Source organism: Crocodylus porosus, unplaced genomic scaffold, assembly GCF_001723895.1.
Source record: "Crocodylus porosus isolate Cpor-Errol unplaced genomic scaffold, CroPor_comp1, whole genome shotgun sequence".
Classification (NCBI taxonomy): domain Eukaryota; kingdom Metazoa; phylum Chordata; order Crocodylia; family Crocodylidae; genus Crocodylus; species Crocodylus porosus.
Window position 1 is genome coordinate 26,390,656 of NW_017728909.1, and position 14,757 is coordinate 26,405,412.

General features: G+C 42.5%; 1 protein-coding gene across 1 annotated transcript in view; it reads right to left on the reverse strand.

Annotated features, from left to right (window-relative positions):
* NUP155 (nucleoporin 155) overlaps positions 1-14,757 on the reverse strand; it is a 61,284-nt gene that overhangs the window by 30,071 nt on the left and 16,456 nt on the right. Inside the window, exons 7-14 of the mRNA XM_019531978.1 lie at positions 12,046-12,151; positions 10,526-10,599; positions 9,336-9,427; positions 9,086-9,183; positions 8,443-8,595; positions 5,857-5,957; positions 4,385-4,555; positions 1,018-1,128 (exon numbers count right to left, since the gene is read on the reverse strand). Coding sequence (XP_019387523.1) covers positions 1,018-1,128; positions 4,385-4,555; positions 5,857-5,957; positions 8,443-8,595; positions 9,086-9,183; positions 9,336-9,427; positions 10,526-10,599; positions 12,046-12,151 — 906 coding nt within the window. The remainder of the gene's footprint in view (positions 1-1,017; positions 1,129-4,384; positions 4,556-5,856; positions 5,958-8,442; positions 8,596-9,085; positions 9,184-9,335; positions 9,428-10,525; positions 10,600-12,045; positions 12,152-14,757) is intronic.

A 14,757-nucleotide genomic window follows, 5' to 3' on the forward strand; every position in this document is an offset into this window, starting at 1 on the left:
AAAAAAAACCAAAACCAAACCAAACCCACAACCCCTGCACTCATCAGCTGCAGCAGCAGCAATTGGGGCCTCTGGGAGCTTGTGGCAGAGCCCCCTCCCCACACCGTTGCAGCGTGAGCCAGTGGGGGCCAGCGAGATCATCCCCATTCTGCTTGGCACCTGTATAACAACTGCCTCATGGCATGGGTGCAGCACAGCTCAGCAGGCGCTGCATGCTGTCTGAGAGTTGGGGCAGCTCTGTGCATCAGCTGGAGCCCAGCACCACTCAGCCCCAGCTCCCAGACACTGCGTGGTGCCATTACATGGGGCAGCTGCCTCGTGGGTGCCAGGTGGGGGCGATCCCTGCTGCCCCTCACTGCCCTGTGCTGTGCAGAGAGGGCTCTGCTATGAGCATCCAGAGGCCCCAATCACCGCAGCCAGTGAGTGCGGGGCTTTTTTTATTTTTTTTGATTCCCAGACTGCTGGGGCTAGGCGAGGGGGCCATAGGGGCAAGGCCAGGTGGGGGCGTGATCAGGGAGTGAGGTATGCACAAGAGAGGCCTCTGCCAGAAGGCGCCACAGCCCCTGCTACAGCCAGTAAGCATGGGGCTCTCTTTTTTCATTTTTATTTCTTAAAGTGCCATGAGGCTGGGGCCAGGCAGGGCAGTCATGGGGGCTTCTCTTGTGGCTCCTCCTGCCTGGGGAGAGGCAGGCGCAGCTGGAGGAGCTGCTTGGCTGTGCCTGCCTGTCTATGGCCGATCCGAATCACCAGATCTGTAAATCAGCACCGAATCTTACAAAGCTGATTTGGCCGAATCAATTTAGGACAGCGATCTGAACTGAATCATTGTCCTCTGAATTGGCTGAATCAGAATTCAAATCAACTACTTCCCTATTCACACAGGCCTGAAGTTAAATGACAATTAACATTCCTGTAGTCAAAAGAACAGCCACACTTACTCAATGGACAGACTAAGGTATCTGATTACACTTGCACTGAATACATGCTTGCTTTTCATGGTAAGATAAAGAGTCCTACCTGATGCAACTTGAAAAACCTTTCAATTTCTTCTCCATCACCACTGACATTGCTAACAAGGAGATGTCGTAGTTGATCTACAGGTCTGAGTTTGTGAAACATAAAGCTCCCCTAGAGAAAAATAAAACAATTCAAAATTTGAAACAAAAATATATTCTACTTTTAAACTGACAGATATCCAATACACTCATCCTTAACACACTAGGGGCTTGCATTCATTACAGTGTTAGCATAAAGTACAACTTGAGTGTTGTTTATAATTGAAGTCCCATCCACCCACAAAAATCTGTAGCTCAAAAGCAGCAGGGTTATATTAGCTTCACTGAGTTCTGGGTTGTGTGGCTAAACTGCTAGCAAAGCTAGCTTGGACATTCTTCTACACCCCTCAGTTTTCAGTGAAAATATACTCTCTTTCCTCACTGCTTGTACTCTTGGCTGCGTGTGTCCCACTATTTCTGAGTATCTCCAAGATACTCTAGGATTTTTTCTCAGTCAACTGTAGCAATTACAGGAGATATTTTCCTTCAGGGAAATGGTAAGAAAGGCACAGGAAGAAAATACATGCTCAAATAACCTTGCCTACAACTTCACTGCAAAGTGTAGGGGTTCCAGACTGAACTAAAGCACAGTAGGTGCTTTAACTTATATCTTCTCTCCCCCTACCTGTGTAAGGCTGCATAGGTTCAAAGAACAAACAAGCATGGGAGGCCTTCTCAATCTCCCTGAGAAAGCAGGGCAATCAGCTAGTACCTCAGGTGTCTGTACACGAATGTGCGGAGCCTGGGAAACAGGGAGAACTAGAACTTCTTGCACAGACACAGAACTATGATATATTTGGAATAACAGAGAATTTGTGGACTAGCTCACATGACTGGATTACTGTCATGGATAGGTGTAAACTGATCAGTAGCAGAAGAACATACTCAGAGCTCCAGTAGGAAACTGGAGATAGACTTATTGAAAGCCTCTGGGTTAGGGTCAGAGGGAGAGCAACAAGGGTGATGTTGTGGTGCCGGTCTGCTATGGACCAGTGGACAAGGAGGAAGTGATGGATGAGGCTTTCTTCAAACAGCTAGCAGAAGCTTCCCCACCACAGGCCCTGGTTCTCATGGGGGACAACTAGCTGCTAGCACGGGATGTGAAGGGTAACATGAAGGGTTTCTACAAGCACATCAGCAACAAGAGGAAGATAAGGAAAACTGCAGGTCTGTTACTGATGGACCAACCTAGTGATATGGAAAAGGCTGAAGTACTCGGTGCTTTTTTTTTAACCTTAGTCTTCACAGGCTACTGCATCTCACAGCAGTTTGAAGAGGTGAATAGCCAACAGTAGCAGAACAGGTTAGGGACTACTTAGAAAAGCTGGATGGGTATAAGTCCATGGGGCTGAACACAATGCACCCAAGCTTGCTGAGGAAGTTAGCCAATGTGATTGCAGTCAAGGGCCATTATCTTTGAAAACTTGTGGCAATCGGGAGAGTTCCTGGATGAGTGGAAAAGGGCAAATACAGTTCCTATCTTTAAGAAAGAGAAGGAGGAAGATCTGGGGAACTACAGACCAGTCATCCTCACCTCAGTCCCTGGAAAAATCATGGAGCAGATCCTCAAAGAATCCATTTGAAGCTCTTGGAGGAGAAGGTGATTAGGAACAGTCAGCATGGATTAACCAGGGACAAGTCATGCCTGATCAACCTGATTGCCTTCTAGGATGAAATGACTGGCTTCATGGATACTGGGAGACCAGTGGATGTGTTATAGCTGGACTTTAGCAAGGCTTTTGATATAGTCTACCACAACATTCTCGCCAGCAAGCTAAGGAAGTATGGGTTGGATGAATGGACTGTAAGGTGGATAGAAAATTGGCTGAATGGTCAAGCTTGAATGGTAGTAATCAATGGCTCTATGTCTAGTTGGCAGCCAGTATCAAGTAGAGTGCCCTAGGGATCAGTCCTGGGGCCAGTTTTGTTCAATGCCTTCGTTAACAAATTTGGAAGATGGGATGAAGTGCACCCTCAGCAAATTTGCAGATGACACCAAACTGGGGGAAAAGTAGATACACTGAATACGGCTAGGATTTAGAGAAACCTAGACAAATTGTAGGATTGAATCAAACATTTCATAAAATTCAGTAAGGACAAGTGCAAAGTCCTGCACTTCAGATGGAAGAATCCCACGCACCAGTACAGGCTGGGGACTGATTGGCTGGGAAGCAGTTCTGCAGAAAAGGACCTGGGAGTTACAGTAGACAATAACCTGAATACAAGCCAACAGTGTGTTCATGTTGCCATGAAGGCTAATGGCATACTGGACTGCATTAGTAGGAGCACTGCCAGCAGAGCAAGGGAAGTGATTCTGCCACTATTCAGCACCAGTGAGGCCACATCTGGAGTACAGTGTTCAGTTTTGGGCCTTGCACTACAGAAAGGATGTGGGCCAATTGGAGATCGTCCATTGGAGGGTAACAATAATGGCAAGAGGGCTGGGGCATGCAACTTCTGAGGAGAGGCTGAGGGAACTGGGCTTATTTAGTCTAGAGAAGAAAAGACTGAGGAGGGATTTAATAGCAGCCTTCAACTACCCTACTTCAGAAGGGTTCTGAAGAGGATGGAGCTAGACTGTTCTCAGTGGTGGCAGATGACAGAACAAGGAGCAATGGTCTCAAGTTGCAGCAAGGGATTAGATTAGATATTAAAAAACACTTTCTCCCTAGAGGGTAGAGGGCAATGGAGCAGGTTATCCAGAAAGGCTATGGAATCTGCATCCATAGAGGTTTTTAAGATCCAGCTAGACAAGACCTTGGCTGGGATGATATAGCTGGATGGTCTGGTTTTGAGCAGGCAGTTGGACTAGATGACCTGCTGAGGTCCCTTCCAACCCTAGTATTCTATGGGCTGGAGGGTTCTGCAAAAGCTGTCATGTAGAAATGCATATCACAGGACAACTACAAGCTAAAGTCTTGGTTAGCAGAAATTTCACCTGCTAATCAGATTGCCCCGTGCAGCTCAAGCTTTGTTTTTAGTGCAGCTACACTTACTTAGACTAGCTGTTGCAAGCCCTGGGTTACAATAGCCCAGTCCTTAAAATTCTGCAGCATTTCTATAGCACGTGCAAAGCACGCACCTGTACATTTTCTATGCAAGTGCTGTGTTGTGATGGGATCAGCTTCTCAAGACAATCTGGCCGTAAAACACTGAGTCTGTTAACGGAATTGGCAAATGGGTCCTAACATTGTTCCCTTCACCCCACCTTCATTATTGGTCACAATCCTACATAATTACTCACACGACTAGCCATTAGTAGGAATGGGCTGCTCATTAAACTTTACATTTATGTTTCTTTTCTAATTTCCAAACACTGTAATACATACCTGGGCTGACAACAGGACAAATTTCTTTGGTGGCAGCATATGCTGTTGTACAACAACAGGTGAATCAGTTATGGGGATAATGTCCTTATTTAGTGGTGTTATAATCTTTTGAACCTTAAACTCATCGATGGAAGAAAGAGCCCACGAATGCCCATCAACACGCGTGGTCATCTGAATGAGAAATGAACTTGGTCAAAAGTCTGATAGAGAATGCATTTTGTAAATCTATGGTAATATCTTACAAATCATTTAAAACCACATGGGACAGAAATTGAACAACTAGAATTCTCTAAAATAAACCGTTGCCTAAAATGTAACGTAAAAGCAAATTGTTCTAGGGCAGGGAATGTCTAGTCAGTATTTATAGATACAAATTGATTAGGGTCTCCAGATGCTAGTAAAATACAAATAACTACCATATTTACTCAAATAGCACACACCCCCATTGAAAGACACGAGCCTTGTTTAAGGAAGGCAATATGAAGAAAAGGTTTTTTCACAATTTTACCTGCCACAACATGGGCTCACCATAGCTGAATGCTGGCTACAGGGAGGAGGGGCAGAGCCCAACCTTGCACATCACTCACCCTCACCATCTCACTGCAGCTCCATATCTAGAAGTTTAACTCCCTCACAGCTACTGCTGAATTGGCAGTAGCTTCTGGCTAAAAAGCCAATTCGGCAGCTGTGAAAGGGTTAAACCTTTAGCTGCAGTAAGAGGGTAAGTGGATAGATTCTGCCCTTCCTCTGTGAGGCTAGAAGCCAGTCCCCAGCAGCTATTCCAGTGCCCCCATTTCAGCATGGAAATCACTATCCTTACTTAAGACCTTACTTTGCATAAATAGGATGCAAATGGGTCGCCAACTGGCTGGAGGGCCACACCCAGAGAGTGGTGGTGGATGGGTCTTATTCGATCTGGAGGGATGTGGGCAGGGGGGTTCCGCAGGGCTCGGTCCTCGGGCCCGCACTGTTCAACATCTTCATCAGTGACTTGGACAAAGGGGTAAAAAGCACCCTGTTCAAATCTGCTGATGACACCAAGATGTGGGGGGATGTGGGCACGCTAGAAGGAAGGAATAGGCTGCAATCGGACCTAGACAGGTCACAGGGGTGGGCAGATGAGAACAGCATGGGATTCAACGCTGACAAGTGCAAGGTGATGCACCTAATGGTCAAGGTGATTCAAACAACCCTTATTTGCATCTAGCTGAGCTCCAACTTGGCAGATATCACACTAGAGCAGCAGGTCCAACTGCCAGAAATACCTACCAAAATTACATTTGTTAATATATTGTTTGGTAGCTTAATAAATATTTATTCAATAAACAATCACAGGAATTTTGCTTAAGCTATGCTCTTCCATAAATTAACTTAAAAACTATCTTAGAACCTAAATATTTAATTAATAATTTAAACAGTATTCCACCAAAAACAAAAAACCCCCACATAATTTAAAATACAGTGCTTCCTACCTGCGTTTCCATCATAGCCTTTTGAAAAGGGAAAGAATCATGATTGATGCACCACAAGATATCATTATCCTCATTTTCAGAAGCTGCCATCAGTAAGACACCTGACAAAATGGTACAATGTAAGTTTCTGCTTGCAGTAGGGTCTTTATATCAAATAAACTATTGCTAAAAATATTTTTATGTCCGAAATAAGTCTCTTGTACGGCTCTCTTCATTAATCTTACAATGTGAATAACATCATAAGAAGGAATAATCTATTAAGTTTATAAATTTAAATATCTTAGGGTCATCATTTTGACTTATATTTAATGTCACTGTTCTTTTGATTGAGCAGCTTGTTATATCCTTTTTGTACCATATTTTGACATGCACTATACATATATGCACTATAGTTATAAAGTCAACGTGATGAATATTGAAAGCTGTTCCTTAAAACAGATTCATCATTCCATCACAAGGGTAATGACAAGAATGTGGACTGATGCATTCAGAGGGTGATAACAAAGGTAATTTTAGTTATCGAGGAGGAGATAGTTGATAAAACTATATATTTATAAAACAATATATGTATTTCTCTGATGTGTTTGCAAGATGGGTGCACTTCCACAACACCAAGGCCCTTCCACATCAGGAATCAAGCCACAGCTAATTTACATGTACAGGCAGTCCTTGACTTACAACGTTTTGAGTTATAATGCTTCACACTTACAAGGTTTATAAATTGACACTATTTCAACTTTCTGATGTCAGTTTTGACTTTACAACACTTGATCCAACACCACGCCATGCCACGCCAGCGAACAAGTTCGCTGCGTTGCCCGTCTCCCTGGAGAACATGTGTTCAAACTTCCTTGGACACTTTATTTAAGAAAGCAGACAAGACTCCAGGAAAACCTACAGCCAACAACCCTTCAAAAAGTCGAGCAAAGTCACCTCAAAGAAGTCCTTCCAAATCAATGTAATTGCTATTTACAATATAAATACATTAATGCAGCTATATTATTCATCTATAATTGATTAAGCACAAAATTCTGGGTTAGTTTTGGTGAAAACAGGGTATCGGACCTTGGTTCAGAACAAATCCCCCATTTATAACATTGTTTTCTATGGGAAAATTGGTTCCAAGTTACAACTTTTCAACTTAAGACATGGTTTTCAGGAACCAATTGTGTTGCAAGTTCAAGGACTGCCTGTCTAATTTTCAGACAATCCACAGGTCCATCCATATGTACTTGCATTTATGTTTTTAATGATAGGTTAACAATAACTGTTTTTTATCTGGGCTCAAAAACGATACAATCTTGCACTCGATCAATTTTGTCTTCACTCTTCACTTCCCCTAAAAAGAAGACCTACATGTATAAGTCAGGGTGGATTTACACATTACAGACTAACCAGAATAAATGTAACATTATGATATATACACATACGTAGATATTTATCTACTTTGGTTAGTCTATAAGGTGTAAATCTACCCTGTCCTTCTACTTGATTTCAGACTAACATGACTAACTACATTTCACTACCATGTACATTGATGTGGCCCTAAAGCTACAAACTATGGAGTAAAGCCTTAAACTGAAAAAAAGTTAACTAAAGCATCAAGAAAAGAGAAAACAAGACTAAATTTTCAGTGAAATTATTTTGGGGACCATCTGTGACATGGATATTTACACAGTCTAGTGGGTGGCAAATTGGCTAAGCAGCTGCACCCACAGAGTGGTAGTAGATGGGTCAGTCTCGACCTGGAAGGATGTGGGTAGTGCAGTCCTGCAGGGTTCGGTCCTTGGACCTGTACTGTTCAATATCTTCATCAGTGACTTGGATGTGAGTGTGAAGTGTACTCTGTCCAAGTTTGCGGACAATACTAAATTGTGGGGCGAAGTGTACACTCCGGAGGGTAGGGAATGACTGCAGGCAGACCTGGATAGGTTAGAAAAGTGGGCAGTACACAAAAGGATGCAGTACAACAAGGACAAATGCAGAGTGCTACACCAAGGGCGCAAAAATATCCAGCACACCTACTGGCTGGGAAATGACCCTCTCAGCAGCACAGAAGCAGAAACGGATCTCGGAGTCATAGTGGACTCCAAGATGAACTTGAGTCATCAGTGTGATGAAATCATCAGCAAAGCTAACACTTCCCTTCTGTGGCATTGGTCAGACCGCAGTTGGGTACTGCATCCTGTTTTGGGTGCTGTAGTTCAAGAAGGATCTTGCTAGACTTGAGAAGGTCCAGAGGAGGGCCACTTGCATGGTAAGGGCCTTCTGACCCTAGCACCTATGAGTCTACTGCTCTGTGAAACAGATAGGATTGCTACTGATAGCCACATGGAAAGTCTAATCTAGGATACCTCTGCTATCTGTTGGGATACCTCTTTTACCTGTTGATACCCTCAGATTCGCTGAAAAGTGAAATCTGTTTTTGTTGTTGTATATTTGTGTGGACAGAAGGGGCATTCCACTCATAGGCCTTAACATTTCCATCCTCTCAAGCTGCCTGCTGTAAGCAGCAGTTACTGTAGCTTTACTAGTTATAAAGGCCTTCAAGAATGGATCTCATTTAAACTGTACTCCATTGCTTACCCTTGCTGTAAAGAGCTCTGTGCACTTTGGATGGCTTCTCTACATTTGAAGAAGCTGAAAATCCTGGAGGCAAGCGAACGTGAATCAATGTTAACATGGAGGGCCTTGCTGCTGGATGCTTAAATGGCGATGTACTAAAATACAGTCGTACACCTGTGCAAGACAGAAAAAGAATCCACATAGATTGGTGTGAATGATTGTAGTGCGAATGATTATAGGTTAGTCAATTAAGCCTTGGGAGACTTAATTATGAGACTTGCAAGAAATTCTGTGCAACCCTTATGACATTATTTCATTAAATGAACTGACTTTCCAGGCCAAATGATGCTAAGTGTGGTCTGTCATTAACTCCCTGTAAGTTCTGGCACCTCACTGCTGGCCTTACCTGTAAAATAGAGGTAATATTTATGTGATGATGACAATCCTTATAAGGTGCGTGAGTGCTTTAAATAAGTAAAATAATAGAAAAACATAAGATCATGTTGTTAAGACTGTTGTTATTTAAATGCTCTCACTCATTTTTGTTGAGATAGATAGCCTTGCAAAATATGCATTTGTCAGTTTTCTTAGCATAGGAAGTAATATTATCAATAGAGAGATTATTAATACTTAATAATTAATATTAAGAGTAATAATTTCTTACCTGCATGTGTGATTGCCAACAGCTGACAATCTATGGATTCCGAATTTTCAATCACTGCTATTTGAACAATAGGCTTGAAAACAGAACGATCTATAGTCCTTAAAAAAAAAAAAAGGAGTTTCTTGTAACTGATACCGTGCAATAAATAATTCAAACAAGTAAAAAAACAACACTATTAAAATGTTCCATAAAATGCACAGAAAACCCATCACCTCCCAGGAACCATTCCATATCATAGTTTTCATATTACCTGGCTATATTTCCAGCAGCAGAAACAACAGCATTTTGAGAAACAGAAGCAACTCGTGCCATTCCTTGACCATCTTGGCCCAAATCATAAACCTGTAATTTCATAAACCTGTTTAGAGGTTTCATAATTTAATCAATTCACATAACTTTGCCCCACCACACAGGAGACTTCTTTCAGCTCTCTGAAAGCTTCAGGTTCCCATACATCAGCAGCTCCAGATAAGAGCCTTCCTCTGTCCTCAACAGAAAGGACAGAATATACTGGATTTACTTTGTTCCAAAATGAGGTTTTCTTCCACTCAACATGGAGGAAACAAAGTCTTGTCTTAGAATCAAGTATGGGACTGCTACAGCCAAGAGCCGTGCAGAATGGCAATGTCCCCAGCTGATCCAGATGCAAGGGGAAGCCCAGAGCTGCTCCTGACCTGCTCTCCTTTCAGCCCTGTTCCCTTTCCCATCCCCTCCACCTTCCCCGGCTAGCTGGAAGCAGATGCTGGAAGGGGGAACCTATGTGCTGCAATAACTGCTGCTGCCCCCAGCAGATGCAGGCACAGGGGAGCCCCAGAGCCACTCCTGACCTGCTCCTGCTCCACACTGCAGGGAGCAGCTATTTGGGAAGCCTGACTTGGCCGGGGAAAGTGGCTGCACACAGACTCCTCCTTCCAGTCCCTGCTCCTGGCCAGCAGAGAGGATATGGCAGGGAAGAGGATGCAGGCAGAGAGTAGGTGGTGGAAGGAGGAACCCTGCACCCTCCTACTGCTGTCTCCAGCTGAGTCAAGATCCCCACACAGCTGCTCCCTGTGATAACAGGGGAGGAGCAGATCTGTGGCTCCCCCCCACACTCAGATCAGCCAGGGACAGTGGCAAAGGGAGGCAGGTGGGGAGCAAGTAGTGGAAGGAGCAAACAGTGGGGTCAGACTGTTTAGTCCCCCCACTGCTTACCCCACCACTTGTACCCCAGCTGCTGCTTTCTCCACAGCAGTAGTGGAAGGGCAGTGGCAACACACATTTAAGACAATCCTCCAATAATTAGATTATTTACATTGAAAATTATAAACAAATATAACAAATTGGGTGTGTTGGCTTGAATTAGAAGTTTTCTTGGCTTCGGGTAAGTATCACATTTTTCACATAGGGACAATAAAAATTATATTGCCAATAAGAGATTCTGAAGAGGACAAGCCCTCCTACCTGTATTACTCCTTTTTCTGAGCGGGTGTATAAGATGCTTCGAGAGTTGTCAATAGCAATTTGAACTATGGGATCTGCAAAAGGAAGAATGTGGAAATTATGACTAGACTTCCTGTAAACTACTTCAGACAGACGCTTTACTGCACTGAAGATTTACATGGACAGATCTGCATTTTGACTGAATTACTCTTCAGAGTGTAGAGATGGTTAGCTGTGTTAGCCTGAGGTCAAGCAGATGTTAGGATCAGGTGGCACCTTAGAGATTAAGCGGCTGAGGCAGATTTAAGCTTTTGTAGGCACCAGCATACTTTGTCAGATGATCCTATGAGAGCTGGTCAACTCATTTACAGCGGGTCCCTGCTCAGCAACATAAAAAAGACCTTACTACAACAGAATAAACTGAAAACTACCATCGTTCAATGCATCTCAAAACAAGCATTTTAAGTATTTGTATAATAATCTCAAGTTAAAATTTGCTATACAAAGACATGGAAGTAAAAGGGTGAAGGGAGGAGGTGTAGAAATCAGCCCAGCATATAACTTCCTAATGATGTACTATAAATCAGACACATTAATCACAGGAGCCAAACTTTTTCATATTTGACACCAAAATCTGTATTAAGGCATCCAAACAAACAACCTGATTTTCAGAATTGCTTAACAGTTGCAACTTCCATTAAATTTAAGTAAATGCACCCAAGTACTAAAATATTGGTCTGTTATTACTGTATTTACATGATCTAAAATTACTCTGAATTTACAGTGCCCCCCAACAACTAGATTCTATACATGGAAAATGTATAAATTTGTTATAGTTTCCAATTTATAGAATCTAATTATTGGAGTATCATCTTTAATTCATTCTCCTGACTGCTGAGAGGAGGCAGGCAATGCAGGGAGTAGGCCGGGCGGTCAAGCAACTTGCCCCCCGCTTATGCCTGTCTGCCACAGAAGCCCTGGGCCCCTCTTCCCCTTCTACTCCCCCTCCCCAGCCTTGGTTCTCCTCCCTCTTTCCACCCACCAGCCTCTGCTCTCTACTTTGCCCTGTTATCTACCCTTGTTCTGCTCCCACAGGCACCAGCCATCCTGCAGCCTGGGGCACAGAGCGATGCCCCAGACCGCAACATGGACAAAGCCTGCTGTGCAGAGTAAGGGAGAGGGGGTGGGTAGGAAGGAAAGGGGACAAGCAGGGAAGCAGAGGCTGCATGGGCTGGGGGGAACATGACTGTGTGGGGACAAGGCTGTAGAGGGTAGATGGTGGCATGCAGAGGCAGCAGTGGAAGTGGGGACAGGCAGCAGCTGAGGCTATGAACCCCAACCCCAGGTAGCGGCTGAATCCTGAGCCACAGCAGGTGCCTGTCCACCCCCTGTCTCCTTCCACCACTGTACTTGATTCTAAGATGAAGTACTTCCCCCCACCATGTTAAATGGAGAAACCTCCACCTTGTCTTAGAATCATGTAAATACAGTATTTTAAACATCTACACTAATTTTCAAGCTGTTCATATTTTATCACCTACCATCTTCTGAGAACGTGAACTGCAGCAACGAAGGAATAAGAAAAGAGAGGGAGCTCTTCGAATGATTGATCTTCCTACACCGTTGACTAAACCAGCCAGCCTCAGCCTACAATTACAAACAAATAAAGTGTTAAAGAACTAAAAGAACCAATGCTAAACAAAGAAGGCTGTTTGGTCACACAACAGAAAAAAGTCATCTACTAAAGGCTAGCAGGGTACAGGGAAAAAATATCTTGTATATTAAATGGTATTGATGATGTATATGAACATAAGAACACCAGAATGTTATCACTGAAGTGGCAAAGGAAAAAAAACCACAAAACAGAAAAATCTTCAAAATGAGGATGAAGGAACAAATTTTAAAAATGATCTAAAAGATTAATGAAATTATCCAACTCTGACACCTTTGATTCCCCGGTACTCGCATCATTTAACCATGACTAAGAAAGAAGTGGAACCTAGAAATTCTTAAAACCAAGTTGGGTACCATGGGCCTCCTTACAGATTTAAGTGGGCCTCCTCAGATTTGGGAAAAAAAAAAAAAAGAGAGAGAAAAAGGATGCTTCAAGATTGTTAAGGATACTCTCTTAAACCCGAAACAAGATGCTTTGCTTGTATAAACCATCACAGCTTCACTGACTTCAAAATATTCCTGTGGAAGAGCTGGCCCAAAATGTCTCTTCACTTCTACTGAACTATTCAAAGTAGGTTGAAATATATGTGGAGCATGAGGATTTTGATCAAAATTTGGTACAAACGACATCAAATAGAGGCACTACACTTGCAAAACAATCAATACAGGTACTGGAAGGACCAGAAGACTAAAGGGTGAGGAAGCAATGATTGTAATCTTGATGGAAAGTAAGCTTGATCTAATAAACAAAGAACTGGAACCATCCAAGGACACAGCTGAAAAATGATTCAGCGAAGATAAGAAATCTTCTCATACAATGCTTCATTGCATCTTATTTACAAAATTGCAAGCTTTTTATTTCAGACAAGGCAAGACTTTTTTTACATTTCTATGCTTTAGAAGTCATCAGATGCTGGGTTTCATTTATAAAACTTTATGGCTTCTTTTACCCTTTTTTTGGTCTGGATAAATCAGATCAAGTCTATTTTAAATACATGATGACAATCCATTTGCACGGAATGGCACAACTATCAAGTTAAGATTTTAAAAATATATGTTTTAGTGTTAGAAGTTCATACCCTTAAAAAAGAAATATTAAGCACATTTACTATGCCCCATGTGACCTATTCTGGTTTTGTGGTGTATGCTTAGGTGAAAAGCATTTGTTTTACTCACTTGTGATTGATGAATATTTTCAGAAAAAGAATGCTGAAAACATTAAGCAAAAATAAAAGGGATGACAATTTAGACACAGACAATTTGGGATCATAAACCAGATGCTTTGTAAAAACTTAACTGCAATCTCCAGTTCAAAGAAAAATGTACAGCCCTTAAATTGTTGTCATTAAAAGTATACAAAGCAAATTTCAGAACAATTCTGGTTCTTTATAAATAAAGTGTTTTAGATACAGATTTATAAATAAAGCTTTTGTAAAGTTACTAATAGAAATATTTAGTGGGCTACTGTCAATAGTTTCTATATATTTCCTTGAAGGTTTTTCAATTCACATATTACTGTACTATTTGAATGCCAGTGTATAAGAAATAGTAAAACTGGTAAGGAACATTTCTGAAACTAACCTTTTATTATTGAAATGAAAACATAGAAGGAAAAAAAAAAGGAGTGAAAGTTATATATTAAAAAATATTTCCATTAGTTTCAAAGGGCTATTGCTTAGAAATTGTGTTTAAAATATCGACTGCTAAGGAATCTTTATAGCTATATCATGGCCTTCTGGAAAAGATGCAATTTTGATGACTAAAATTCATTGTTCAAATTACTCTCATTTCTCATTCTGTAATTACTATTTTGGTAACAGAAACATCCACAGAGAAACACTTATTAAAAAAGCTCATATTGTGAGATACCTGTTTAGTATTATATTAATATTAGGGTTTTTTTTTAATGTGGTAGGAAACCGTGCCAAAGGCCTTCTTAAAGTCTAGGAAGACAGCATCTACCCTGACACCCTCATTCAGGGACTTTGTGACCTGATCATAAATATAAGTCATTGCTGACTCCAGCATGAGCGTGAGTCGCCAATGTGAGGAAGCGGTCAGTAAGGCTAGCCGCACCTTGTCGTGCACCTACAGATGCATCACAGGCAGGTCCAGGGAGGTGATCCTTCCCTTCTGTGAGGTATTGGTCAGGCCACAGTTGGAGTATTGCATCCAGTTCTGGGTGCCGCACTTCAAGAGGGATGTGGCTAACCTTGAGAGGGTCCAGAGGAGGGCCACTTGCATGGTCAAGGGGCAGTGAGGCAGGCCCTATGAAGATAGGCTAAAGGGCCTGAACCTATTCAGCCTCCACAAGAGGAGGCTGAGAGGGGATCTGGTGGCCGTTTTAAAAATTCATTAGAGGGCAAAAGCGGGAACTGGGGGAGGCTCTGTTCCCCTGGGCACCCCCCGGGGTTGCTAGGAATAACGGCCAAAAATTGTTAGAGAGACATCATAGTTTCATAGTTTCTAGGGTCGGAAGGGACCTGAGTAGATCATCTAGTCCAACCCCCTGCCATGGCAGGAAATAATACTGTGGTCAAACGACCCCGGCAAGATGTTCATCCAACCTTCTCTTAAAA